The sequence below is a fragment of the Idiotropiscis lumnitzeri genome, chromosome 1, assembly GCF_059441095.1.
Source record: "Idiotropiscis lumnitzeri isolate Australia: NSW breed Sydney's pygmy pipehorse chromosome 1, RoL_Ilum_1.0, whole genome shotgun sequence".
Lineage (NCBI taxonomy): Eukaryota > Metazoa > Chordata > Actinopteri > Syngnathiformes > Syngnathidae > Idiotropiscis > Idiotropiscis lumnitzeri.
This window is the reverse complement of record NC_142391.1, coordinates 38426652-38440416: the sequence shown is the minus strand read 5'-3', so window position 1 is coordinate 38440416 and position 13765 is coordinate 38426652. Positions and strand designations below refer to the sequence as shown.

At 39.2% G+C, this 13765-nt stretch overlaps 1 protein-coding gene across 2 annotated transcripts in view; it reads right to left on the bottom strand.

Annotated features, from left to right (window-relative positions):
- Positions 1–219: 219 nt before the first annotated feature.
- adgrd1 (adhesion G protein-coupled receptor D1) overlaps positions 220–13765 on the bottom strand; it is a 30491-nt gene continuing 16945 nt past the window's right edge. For both annotated transcript variants that reach the window (XM_088306176.1, XM_088306184.1), the window contains 12 exons: positions 8643–8716; positions 7767–7890; positions 5423–5526; positions 4302–4413; positions 4017–4170; positions 2960–3026; positions 2695–2761; positions 2442–2533; positions 2236–2362; positions 2118–2159; positions 1878–1970; positions 220–1785 (listed from right to left, as the gene is read on the bottom strand). In XM_088306176.1, coding sequence (XP_088162302.1) covers positions 1690–1785; positions 1878–1970; positions 2118–2159; positions 2236–2362; positions 2442–2533; positions 2695–2761; positions 2960–3026; positions 4017–4170; positions 4302–4413; positions 5423–5526; positions 7767–7890; positions 8643–8716 — 1152 coding nt within the window. In that variant the 3' untranslated portion in view covers positions 220–1689. The remainder of the gene's footprint in view (positions 1786–1877; positions 1971–2117; positions 2160–2235; positions 2363–2441; positions 2534–2694; positions 2762–2959; positions 3027–4016; positions 4171–4301; positions 4414–5422; positions 5527–7766; positions 7891–8642; positions 8717–13765) is intronic.

The following is a 13765-nucleotide window of genomic DNA, read 5'->3' as shown; positions in this document are numbered from 1 at the left end:
GTAGTTGACCCAGTGCAATCTCAAACAAAACAATATTATAAAAAACCCTACTTCGCTGTGTGTTTTATCTGTTAACATGTTTCCCCATCTACCAGACTGAGGTCAAGAAAGAATGCTATCTAATTAGTGTGCAGTTGTGCACAGCCACGTTGTTCCAGGAAAGGCCACAGTACTGTACAGTACGTTAGCTCTTTGTTGGTTATAGAATATGGCACAGTCTTTCCTCAAACATTTTTAATAAAGATAATTGAAAGCACAAACCATAGTACCATAATTAAAACCAATGACGGTCGGATACAAAATTGAATGACTGCAATATTAAAATTCAAATTTGACATGTGAGTACTTGCTGAGACACTTCCAAAGATCATTTTCTTTTTCTTCCGAAAGCTGTTGTTGGTACAGTGTTGATACAGATTAATGACATGTAGATGTCATTCCCGTCATTCTCACAGTTATTAAAAAAACAAAAACAAAAAAAACTATCCTATTATGACATTCTGTTGTAGACATCCATCCATCACGGACGGGCATGCCGGAGCCTAGCCTAGCTGTCATTGGGCACCATGAAATGGTCGGCAGCCAATCGCACTGCACAAATAGACAAACAACCATTCATACTCGCATTCATACATATACAGCAAATGCAGAATGCGCAACCAGCCTACCATTCATTTTTTTGGAATGTGGGAGGAAACCGGATTACCCGGGGAAAAAAAACACACGCAGGAATGAGGACGACATGCAAACTCCACACAGGAAGGCTGGAGTCCGGATTCAAACCGACGACCTCAAAACTTTTAGGTAGATATGCTAACTTGTTGGCCACCGTGCTGCCATTTGTACATAACATTTCAATTTCAAAGTACAGAAAGTATAAAATGTCGCTCTAAAAATAGTTAAACACACTGTGAAACTTCACAGAATGGTGTCCAAAACACACACGTGTTTGTTATTCTTAAGAGAACATGCCATATTGCATGTGGCCATGATGTGAGGTATTGCTAAATACCAGTCAGCTCATTTCAAGAGTGGAAACAAAACACACACAGACAGGCTCACTGTTGAGCTGTTACACATAATAAAAGACATGAAACAGATCTTCCAATCACAAAATAAATACATCAGGATAACACATTGTTCATTTTACTGCAACCTCATTGTGTGTTATTTTGCGGTTGACTGTGCTGTGACATCTCCAAAAGCTACGTGCTATTGTTTTGAAGGCATGGAGCTAACAACAAAGGAACTGAGGTCACTTTCCCTGTTCTTGTCTGACCAAGATTTCAAAGCAGGAGATTGTGTTCTGCGAGCAACTGGGTATCGACAAATGAAATAAACTTGAGCCAAATGAACTGCGGTGAACATATAGACAAGTCTACATAAAAGACACTCTGGTGCACAGTAGAGTATCGTAGTCAGAAAGGGAATAATGCTATATCACTGTGACCACACTGACCACAAAAATCTCTACCACAATCTGCAGGAACACAATATGTCATTAATGAGACGCTAATAAGGCACAGTTATTAGAGTGGATTTGTCTTTAAAGATGGAGCTACACGTCACCCCATTTGACATCCCTTTCACTCCACGGAGGTGACAGCTGATCGCATGAAATAGTGTGGAAATACTCAGGTCAGTGAATGTCATTCTACACTGGTGCCCGCACACTGACATTGTGGTGGTCTACACTGCCGAGAGGTCAATACGATTGGCCGAGTTGGTACTTTTGTCCCATGTGTTCATCTTAGTGGGGGATACACACTCCTTGTTTCCATTCATCTATAAGATAGGAGAGTGGGAGAGTATTTAGCTCTGGCAGTTAACAGGTGTACAGCTCTTTGGTCTAGCCCAACTGTTACGCAAGGTCTCACAATGTCAGAGTTGAAGGGCTTCACGTTGATGTTTCGCATGGAGCTGCTGGTGAGAGACCACACTTTGGTCTTGTGTTTGAAAGCAGCCCTGACCTACAGAGAAAGGAAACAACATTACACCATTAGACTTTCTGGCCAAATTCAATATTGCTGGAGGGTGTGAGGAGATTTGCCTCCCAAGAGGCTTAACAAACGAAAACACAAAAATGACCAAAACATTTCACATGTTAAGCAACATACCTCAGAGTTTAGAAGACAATGAAACAGAAAGACAAAGAAACCCTACAAAGGAAGGAGAACATCGGCACTTTAGGAGGACTTTCAAATGCAAAACGTTGGGAAAAGTAAAGAGACATACCTGCAAAGAGTTGAAAATTGCAAATATATAAAGAAATGGCAAGGAGTGCGTGTTGACAGCTAAAACTCCAAAGATCCAGGAAATGCCCAATATAGGTAGAAGTACTGCCACAGCCTTTGCAGTGAGCCTTAAAGTACAAACCACATTTTTAGTTTTGGTATACTGTAACAAAAGAAAAGCCTGAGGGAGAAAAGAGAAACACTCACTTCACTGCATTGGCATCCCCGTGAACTTTGTAATTCTCTCCACTGATACGAGATATTATTCTGGTTACCGATATCAAAATGCCAACGTTTACCTGGTAATCAGAAAGGAAATAACCAATGAGATAAAGAAACACTACAATGAAATAAAACTACATCTGTTTTCTGCTAGCTGCGATGGATTAGACTTTTACAAGTAATACAAATTCAGTCTGGAAAAAAAAACAATACATTTAAATGACTGAAACTTACTCACCACAATGACACACAGAGCTGGTGCCACAAAGGCCCAGATGGCTCCATTCTTCAGGGACAGCCAGCAGCTGAGAAAGCAGAGGAAAAATGGCATCTTATGTTGCCTTGTAATGTATTCTAAGTGTTCCTGCATAAAAACAAATCTCCAACAACCTTCAAATAATGATGATGCAATGCCACTAAGCTATGAGGGAGAATATAATTCAATTCCATTTTTCATTTTCAATGACGTTTATTTTTCCATTTTACATGCAGATTACACTTACTTGTCAACCTCGCCATAACTGCCCAAAGCTGATGTCATGGACACAACACAGATCACCAGTGGAGAGCCTGGTAAAAGAAAAAAAAAAGAAAAAGAAAATAAAATATATATTATTATGAATAATAATAATAATAATAATAATAATGCTAACAAAACTTTGAACTGTTTAAAAATTCCAATACATGTACTTATGGCATCATTAATACAAGATTAAAAAAAAAAATCTGACTTGACAGTTGTTTGACAAAAAGCAACAACTAAAATGTTGCCAAATATAGTCCAAATTGTCTTTTCCACGGACAAGACCATTATAGCCTCCTCTACTTTATATATCGTTGGGCATTTGCCAGTAACAGTTTCCAGACGCTGATTAATACACATTTTCAGTTGGCGACACAAAAATACTTATGTTTATTGAGATGACATAAGTTCCAATTTTTATCTGACAGTTAACAACCACTGTGACCCTATTGACTATTACGTCACAGAAGATCTTGTCCAGCAGAGTAACTGTTACACATTGACATGCTCAAAAGTTCCTTGTACAGTACACCATGTCCAAACAATAATCAGCACTCGGCATAGATAAGAATTCTATAGCGTCAATGAAATTTAGTTTTAATTTTTACTGCAGGCATATTGTACATAATGTATCTAGACTGTCAGACTCGAGTCTTTTAAGTATCATTTACATTTGGCCACATAAAAAGACTTACTGGGGTGGAATAAAGGAAGCAATAAGGGAAACAAGCATAATGTTGCCATTAATGGGTTCAACATGGCGAAGGGGGCATTCCTCTGCAGCCATGGTATACAAATATCCAAGAGTCTTTTTTTAGAGTAAGATCCGGAGATGCAATTGTTACTGTGGAATGCGATTCAAAACAGATGTACACTGTATGGATAGAACGTTGTAGTTTTCTCCCTTTCACTTATACTATGTGATGATTAAAACAGTAACATTGCATTTACAGTAAAGGCCAGGAGTAAAAACAATGGGGTCATTTCGAGTGCAGCCTGCAACTGTGTGAATCCACACCCACTAATGACTGACTTACCCCAACCAATGCCATAGTAGTATATGTGTTTACTGCCTTCAGAACCAAACACCTTGACCACCATGCTGTAGAGGTGGAGGCCCTCCACGAGCATCCAGGCAAATGCGCTCAGAAAGAAGAAGTGAAGCAGGACAGCCATGATCTTACAAGGTAGCTGGCACAAGGGACAGAAATAATGGTCAAAAAGTAATTCATCCATATTGTTGTTGTCAGTTTGTTGTCTTGTTAGCAATGCCACTGTCACAGTCACCAACCACAGTGACTAGTATTTTATAGATTAATTACCGTTCCCGGGTCGAAGCTGGCACTGATGAGCAGCAAGATCTCAGCCACCAGAATGGCAAAAGACAAGTTAGCATGGATGTGATAGCGCTGGTTCCGGATGGTACTCACTGACCTGCAGAGCAGCATATGGAGAGCTCAAATATTCCCGTTATTAATCAAATACCTTAAAATGGGTTGAATATGATCTTATTGATACTTTACTAGGATATTTGACCAACATTTAGGACATTTGAATAATAATAATTGTCAAAATTGGGCAACGGTCTCATGCATCCATATGGCTTTTTGTGATACAAGAAAATATACAAACCTTTCAATTCATCATTAAATGTTTCCCTGGGCCACACATTCATTAATTTAGAGCAGGCCTCAAATTCAAAATTGAAATCTGCACTGCTCTCAAAAAGCAGTACATGAGTCGGAATAATAATCTCGTTGCAAACTGAGGACAATGACAATAAAGGGCATTCTGATTCTGATAATAGGGAAGAAGTAAAGTTATACATAATCAAATGGAGTTGAATGCAACATCATGGTGTATCTGTGATTGTCTATTCCGGGGCAGTGTGAAGGAGCATGAGACTACATGTCTGCCGCATAGTCAAAGGTTCTGGGTTGTTTTTGGGTGTGCATGCATCCTGATACTCTGACTTCATGCCACATTAGAAAAACATGCATGTTAGGTTATATTAAGATTCTAAATTGCCAAAGTAGGTATTTTAGGTAATTAGATATTTACTGTAGGTATTAAGGTCATGGGTGAGCTGGAGTTAAACCCGACTGACTTTGGCCAGTCAGTTGCAGATTTTTCTCTCTCTTCCAAGCTTTTTTTTTTTAACTTGACATTTTACTCTCCATTGTATTGTGTCACATATCTGGTAACATACTCAATTTCCAGGGAGATAAGCTAAAGCACGCCCGCGACCCTTGCGAACCGGATATTGGAGGGATGTATTAAACATATTCACAATTTCACAACATATCTTTGCTGTACATACTTGGAACAAATAACATTATGTGACCCAAATCAAATAGTTATAAGCGAATGTTCGCATGTAATATAAGGGCTGTTTATGCAAACTAAATGGCAAACCAGTCTAAGTGATGATAATGATACTCACGATAGGACAGCAAATGTGACGAGAGTGATGGCCAGACAGAAAATGGAAATAGAGCATCCAACGTAGCCAATGGTTGACAGCGCCACCCGGTGGCCCGTGGTGAGCTGTGCACAGAGACACAGGCACTGTTTGACAACGCGCCATCTGAGACATTTATTACAGTACAGCATCTTATTGACAAGTTAGTGAATTGCAACACCCACAATAAAACCTCTGAGATTCGTTTCTCAGGTATGGTTGCCCCTCCAACGGTTATGAAGCTTTAATAAAATGATAGTGATTATGAAATATTTTGTCCATGTCTGTCAATATAAATGCCAATCACTTAAAATACACGACTACACATTTTCATACATATTGCTTCATCTCTGTAAGAGTACAGTAAAAAAAATCTATCTTTATTGTTTTGGAGTATAAGTGAGTTTTTTTCCTAACACAGCGAAGATTAACAAAGTTGTACTCCCTCATTCATACACTGGTGTAAGCTTTCATACAAAATGTTATTTTAGAGTCTGATCTATTTTAAGAGATTGGGTTTGATTCTCTATTAACTGTCTTTACTTGTGCCTTGTCATTACGAGAGTAGAGCAGTCTTAGACATCCCCAAAAAGGATGTGTGGTACATTCCCCTTGCAGCCGAGGGATAAGGCAGACCGCTAATTACAGAGTGACTAAAGGGAAAGAATAGCATCAAATAGACTTCTGCATTTAAATGCGGTACTCGACCACTGAGTGGTTCTCTATTTAAAACGAACAAGCGGAGTTACTGGCCATTCTCCCGTGGCTCATATTGTACAAAGAGTTGGCATTTTAGCATTTACTAGATGCAGACAGTTAATGCAGTAAGTTAAGTTCGGAGTGTGTTTATGCATAATAATACATGATTTGGATGGTATACCACATATTTTGTTTATATCCATTATTGGGCCTCTTATGGCATTGTGGTCCTTGAGGGCTGGACCATTGACCGTTGTAGTGACCCAAGGAACCACATTCAATCATGGTTTCCTCCAGTAGTTCTCTAGAAAACCAGCAGTGAAACCAAGGTTGTGATTGTGTAGGCCTGCTTATGATAGACCTTCAATGAGCAGCGGAGGGAACAAATGGGGCTTTAAGATCAGTCACTAAACTACAATTAACTGAGTGGTGCACTGAAGTTAAAGAACGTTTGTTAAGAGCCTTGATAATATGTTCTACAATCTGCACAGGCTCGCAAAGTCTGTGCACATGACATGTGTATCATTATCCTTCAACATTGCTGCCAGCAACACTGTCTGCTCATGATTTGTAGCGAACGCAGTGCTTACTTTGTCTCTCGTTTCCCACCCCGGCTGCCTGTCGTCTGATGTCAGTCAAACAGGACACGTCCCTCCACATTTTGAGGCGTTTTGCATCTCAGATAGCAAAACACTAAGAGGGAGAGGACTACGTGTGGTTTCAGTTAGACCGAAACGGAACTGATTCATTTTTGGCCATCGTTGCACTATGTTTACATATTATTGCCTAATTAGGTTAAAAACTGCTAATGTGCAGCAGATTTTGATTTGCATTAGTTCTCACAAAGAGGACTTGTGTTTGCGCTGTATCTAGCAAGCACAAGCATGTAGGTCTGCTCTTCATCCATAGCCTCACTTTTGTGTCGACAAGCAGACACACCATGCAACTGTTGCTTTGTTATTGCCGTTGATTAGGCCAAAGAAACACGTTTGGTTACTTAAACTTACATCGAAAGTGACATTATATGCCTCACAATGAAACAGTAGATATGTGATTTTTTTTCTCCAGCAGCAATCACTGCAGAAAGATAATTATAATGGAAAAAAATACTCTCATTAAATATAATGACAGCATATCCAATGCACTGTTACTGTATGTAATTTTTATCAATGATTGGATTTTTTTTTTCTCGTTAAAAATGAATGTAGTAATTATCTGGCCTTATAATGGCGATGGACAAAAATTCCTTTAAAAATATGTTAATTTTCCTGAATAATAATAATGTATTAAATTTGTATTTAACATGGATAAGATATGGAAGCAGCAAACTTATCAAACAGCTAAACACAGAAATTACAACAGAAGAATACTAAAAATAAAATAAAAAAGATGGCAAAATTCATCTAAATTCATCTTCATCTAAATTCATCCTACCAATTAAAACATGTAAAGATGAGTCATATACCCATTCTAAAAACACCCCACAAGTCAACTCTGTCTTAAGAGTTCAGAGAACTAGGGCAAAAAGGCAGCATTCCTAAAGGCCATTTGAGACATTGCCACTTGATACTGGCCTGGCAGCACAACAACCTTTTAGCGACTTCATTGTTCCAAACTCAAGTAATACCTTTAAGGGAACCACTTGCATAAGAATGGCAAAGTTGGTGAGGTGGTTGCACAGACACACAGAGTATGTCATGTTTCCTTCTGAACGCACACAACCTTGATTGGACCAAACCCCCTCCTTGGAACTGAAAAAGAAGACCATTTGTTGTTACTTACAATAGGAAAAAACACCTTTAAACATATTTATGTGGCGTTTGGCTGCTTTCAGAGATTAAACACAGTGATCTATTTTGAGAAAGAATTACCTTCACTGAACTCACCAGGACACTTTTCCATTGTGGTTACTTACTTTTCTTTTCTTTCTTTCTTTTTTTCTTTTTTTTTTACTTCAGGAGAAAGGGGGGTCAGGCAAAAAAAAAGAAGACTGATGCTAAAACTACAGCATAATTCTCATAGGGGAAAAAAAGGATTCTGTGGTTTGTTTCAATGTGTGGAAACCGTGGCAAATTGACTAAGAAAAGACATACTGTTCGATTCACCAGGGGCATATTCATGAATCATGCCTGAGCAACGCAGCAAACCACCCCGATGCTTATGCCACTAATAGTTTTGGAATGATGTTTTTGCGCCAGGAATCGTTACAATGCATGTGTAATGCATCTAGCCTTCATCGGAATATCACATTCATTGAATGTACGTTGGTGCGTAATATTTATTAATCAAAATAACACACACACACACACACCCCCACCCCCACCCCCATATATATATATATATATATATATATATATATTTGCAATAGAACAGGGATAAACATATTTTTCACAATTCCCTGATTAAATGAAATGGACATCCCACAATTAGAACAAATCCATGTAATGATCTTGTCAGAAGAAATGCGGCATGTAAATGACCCAAATCACAAACACGCACTCACCTATAGTCCAAGAAGGCGCAGTAGAGGAAGACTTTATTGCTTTGATTTAACACTTGTTCCTTCTGTTCTTCACTCTGAAAAGATAAAATAATACAGAACTTTTAAAACGTGCTCATTTTGCCTTGTTAAGCGTATCCCCAACTAGTGTAAAAATGAAAAAATAAAGGACACAAAATACAGTATTCTACAGTATGTATCATTAAATAATTATTTTGCATTAAATCATATGCGCCAGTTATTAGCCCCCTTGATGTTCGCACTTTGTGCAACCATTTATTTATTTTTGCCAACAAAACAGCATCCAATCTTTTACAACGTTTCACAAGACGGGAGAATACAGAGAGGGAACTCTCCGCTTTGCACAATTACTTTCAGTCATCCAGCGAGCTGGGTCCTCTCCTCTGCATCTTTAGCCCACGCCAGGTTTTCAATGGGGTTGAGGTCAGGGGACTGAGATGGCCGTTATCACATATTAATCAAGGGTGCGATTAAGGGGGAATTGCATATTGAGTCGGACTGACACATTTTATATAATATGGACACTCAGATGCCAATGAACAGAAAAGTACTTAAAAACTCTCCCATCTATCAAAATGAAACACCGGCATAATTTAGAACAGCTAAAAACAAACAAATAAAACAGACTTGGAGGAAAACACGAGATTATCACACAACAATTATTAACAACAAATATTAAAATATTGAATTAAAATCCCAACAAATATTTTAATTAAAAAAATTAAATCTCCTCTGTCTTTGAGAATTTCTTTGGATTATAATTCACCCCTTCCAAAACAACTCTAATTAAGAGATTCAGAGTCCCCAAAGAGAGTGAGCTAATGACTGAGGCGCAGCAACTGATTGTTGTTACGTCAAAGCACTTTTACTCACCAAGCTGGACATTTAAACTGAGATTGCTCACCTCCTCCTACTCCCTCAGCCTTGACTTTCTGAGTCAAACCATTACATGAACTGTGTCTGCACCATTTCCTTCTGGAAAAGTGCGAGTCAGAGAAATTGACAGTAAGACTGTTTTCTGGCCCGTTCGTCCAGCAATTCATTCCTATTACATCGCATAGCGCAACACCTTGACTTCATTGTGGGACCACTCTCACTCTCATTATGTCCATTCTGCACATCCAGATGGATTGTGACACACCAATGATTGCAAGAAGAGATATTCACGTGGCCTATCAGACCACAAGAGCCGGTTTTGAAGAGAGTCACTTGAGGACTCTACTGGTAATTGTTTCTGCTTCTCCTAATTTGATGTGTATAAAATCACACTTAAGCGAACAAGGCTGTAACTTGCACTTTGTAAGCTTCACTTCATAATGCTATATTTGCTTTCTGCAACTGCAGTGCAATAAAGGAACACTAATTATGCACACTGAATAGAAACCGTTGCTTGTGGGTAAGTGTCCTTGACAATCAAATCCTTGGCATGCACCATACTTATGAACAAACATAAAAAAGTGACTTAATAAAGGAAACATTCAAAGACTTGAGAGGTGTCAGGTCACCGTGAGTTGCCAGAACAGCTTCAGTGGGTCAGATCGTATATGCTTTTGGCAAAGTTATTTGCTCACTGTTGAGACCCATTTATTTCTAAATGTCAGCGGGTCATCAATTAGGTATGGGGATGTTGCATTTTCATTGCCTATTATGGCACTAAAATGTGAAAAGAAAATTAAGATAATTAATTTTCGATCAATAAAATCAAAACATAGTGTCACAATTTGAGCGAGGAGTAGCGGACCAAATTGCCGGGAAGCAGGATTGCAGGGTGAACTTGACTTAATTTAAAGTAAAAAGGAAAAAAAGTACTTTGATAAACAAAATACTAAGGGATAAAAGCATAAGAAACAAAGTATCAAAACAAATACCAACTAATGAGAGACACAAAGAAACACAAGGTAAACGTGAAACTATCAAACCAAAACAGATCATGACACATACAAAAGTAATATTAAAAGTCATCATGATATGGTAGCCTCCTGCAATAATGCAGCATATTGATCGCATCTTGTTGGTTGGCCTGCCAGTTAGCATCATCAATTTCCCTGAAAAGTTGTGGATGGGAAGTCTGGGTAAAAATGTGATAGAGATTGTTTTTTTTTTCCATTTGAGTCATTGAGTCATTTTCCTCTGACCCCAAGATGCAAATGGTTGACTCGTCTCCATCTATTCCTAATGGCTGACATCATTCTCTATGAACCACAAGCCTGCAATGTAACGCACACAGAGCTCCACAATGTTTGCCGTTTGATGTGTGCAGGAACTTTTGCCCCTCACCCGCAGAATAAAAAATGTCATGATGATGGTCCCACTTTTTTATGCTGCATTCCCTCCTCAAAATGCTGTTAACCCCTTAAACGAGGTCATTGTTTTAATGGAATTTGTGTGTTAAAGATATGCACTGCATTAAGCACGCAGTAGTTTCTGATCTTGCGTTGATGTTGAGTTCACCAAAATGTCGTTATTGCTAAGAGGTTCTTAACATTGAAACAGGTTTGAAAGAACCCCAAAAATGAAGACAAATATTTTATAATCCATCAATCCATTATCCGAACCGCTTCTCCTCGCGAGGTTCTCGGGCGTGCTGGAGCTTATCCCAGTCGTCTTTGGACAGTACACGCTGGACTGGTTGCCAGCCAATCGCAGGGCACACAGAGACGAACAACCATTCGGGCTCACAAACACACCTAGCGGCAATTCAGGGTGTCCAATCAACCTACCATGCATGTTTTTGGAATGTGAAAGAAAACTGGAGACCGAAGGAAACCCATGCAGGCACGAGGAGAACATGCAAACTCCACACAGCAAGGCCGGAGCCGGAATCGAACCCCGCATCTCTGATCCGTGTAGCCATTGTGCTAACCGGTCGTCCACTGTGCCACCCAAGCTAAATAATTAGTGATTTGAAAAAAAGGAGTTGCGCCCTGTGATAGGCTGGCAACCAGTCCAGGACCAGGTTCCACTATGACTCCCGTTCAAAGTTAGCTACAATAGGACGTGAAGTAAAGACAATGGATGGATATTAAAAAATGTGGTTGGAAGTTATGATTTGGCATATGGTACAGCTTGCATTTAAAGGACTACAAAATACTGTTGAAACAAAGTCCTTTTGGATTATACAGTATGTATTGTCCCCCTATTCCTTCCAAGTTGTTTGCATGTTTACACTTTTCATTGTTGAAAGTGGTGTACTCTTGTTGCCCATTTTGTGCTGAAGGATTGGTTTTATCAATTCATTCCTTGGCTCTGGGTCAGCTTCTTTTGTTCCTCCCAGTGTGTCTGTTTGTTCATTTTCCTGTTGTTTTAATCAAGGGTCAGATTCTTAGTTCCTGCAAGTCTGCTCTTAATTTTGTCCGCACTCCACCCATTGTGACAACTTCTATATCAAAGTATTCACATTTCCGCCTTTAATTTGTCACCCGTCTGTACTTTTACTACAAGTGGAAAGTGCTGCTTAGCTTGGCTTCGTTTTCTCTCAAGCAACCCCCCCCAGCAACTCTCTGTTTGTGGTAGATTCAGAATGTGGTTTGGAGTTGTTATCCAAGTAAAGATGCAGGAACCCAAAAGTCACTGGTGAGTGTTAAAATGCACTTAGCGATCTGGCCAAGCACACCACTTTGTTCCCGGGTGTCCTATAAGGCCTGAGTACCTCCCAGCCAAGAGTGCAGCTGGTTGCTCCAGCTCTTTATTAACAACAGAAGGCAAGCAAACACCATCGTGGAAATTCCTCTGAGTCTTGTAAGAAGAAAAACCAGCGAGCAAATGAAAAAGGGACTTGACACTAATGAGCGACAGGATAATAATAGAGAATACTTGGAAAGCAAAGATGCTCAATCTGAGTCAAACAGCTTTTTAAATCTTTTCTGCTGTCCTTGTTGATACAGTTGTCACCCCCAGTGAGAGCAACAGCTGTTACTTTGATGTCTTGACTACTCTATTCAATTCAATAACAGAATAAAAGTATGATTTAACAATAACTATTGTTATAAACCCACCATCCTCATGATGACAAACAATGCAGAGAACAGATGGATTTTTTTTTTTTTCAAAAGAGATACGAGCGCCATGGTGGCGCATGTGGTTGGCTCATCTGCCTTGCATTTAAAAGTTTCATCTAACGACTTTCTGTGTGGAATTAGAATGCTCTCTCTGTCTTTGTCTTCAGGCAATCTCCAATTTTACAAGAAACTTTAACATTAGATGAGTTGATTAATAAGCGGTTGAACATTATTTCAGGAGAATGTTGTTTTTGACCCCCCCCCCCCAAGTCAAGATAGCTGTTTTGCCGTGGCACACTGTCGGGAACGTCTTCAAAAAAAAAAAAAAACGTACCTCTGTCCATGTATTCGCTAACTGAGGTTTATTTTGAAGTTAGCCTTCTTGGCGTTAGCGGCGTGTTACTATGTATAGCATGAAGAATTGCTGCTGCGGTTAGCTTGACTTCTTCCTGACAGTGTAAGCATAAATAAGCGGGTACTCAAGGCAGAAGAAAATGCCTCGAGCAGAAAAAAAAGCCTCCAGCATTTTTTTTAACTGAGGTACTCCAATTACTTGAGGAACTGTTTCAGCCCTGAAAAAAAAAAGTCTGGCCAACTTTAGATCACGCCACTTCTCGCCGCTTTTGACGTTAATTGGTTGTAAGTGGTCACATCATTTTTCAGGTGCCATCTTGCAGCGCCTGCATCAATTTCTTTTTATGACTCTTTCGTTTTTTTGGGAAAAAGCAAAAAATGGACCATACATGCATTGGATCATGCATCACAAAAGTAGTCTTCGATGAGAATTCCAACCCAGCAATAATGTAAAACTAAGCTTTTTCAGCCTCTGTGTCAGTGTGAAATCAGCAGCTGGCTATGCTAAAAACTCCCAACACTCCAAAGTGACAATAAATGCTTCTTTGACACACAACACATTGAGCAACTTGAGGCCTATTGAAACCTGACGCACCAAAAGCTGATTGAGCCATAAGACACACACAAAAAAATGACAGCATCTTTCAGCACTTGAGATCACAACTGTGCTGTCAGCAAAAAATTATTATTTTTTTTTTGGAAGATCACATTTGTATGATGTAATGAACATCAGATAAAAATGTACTAAGTTCA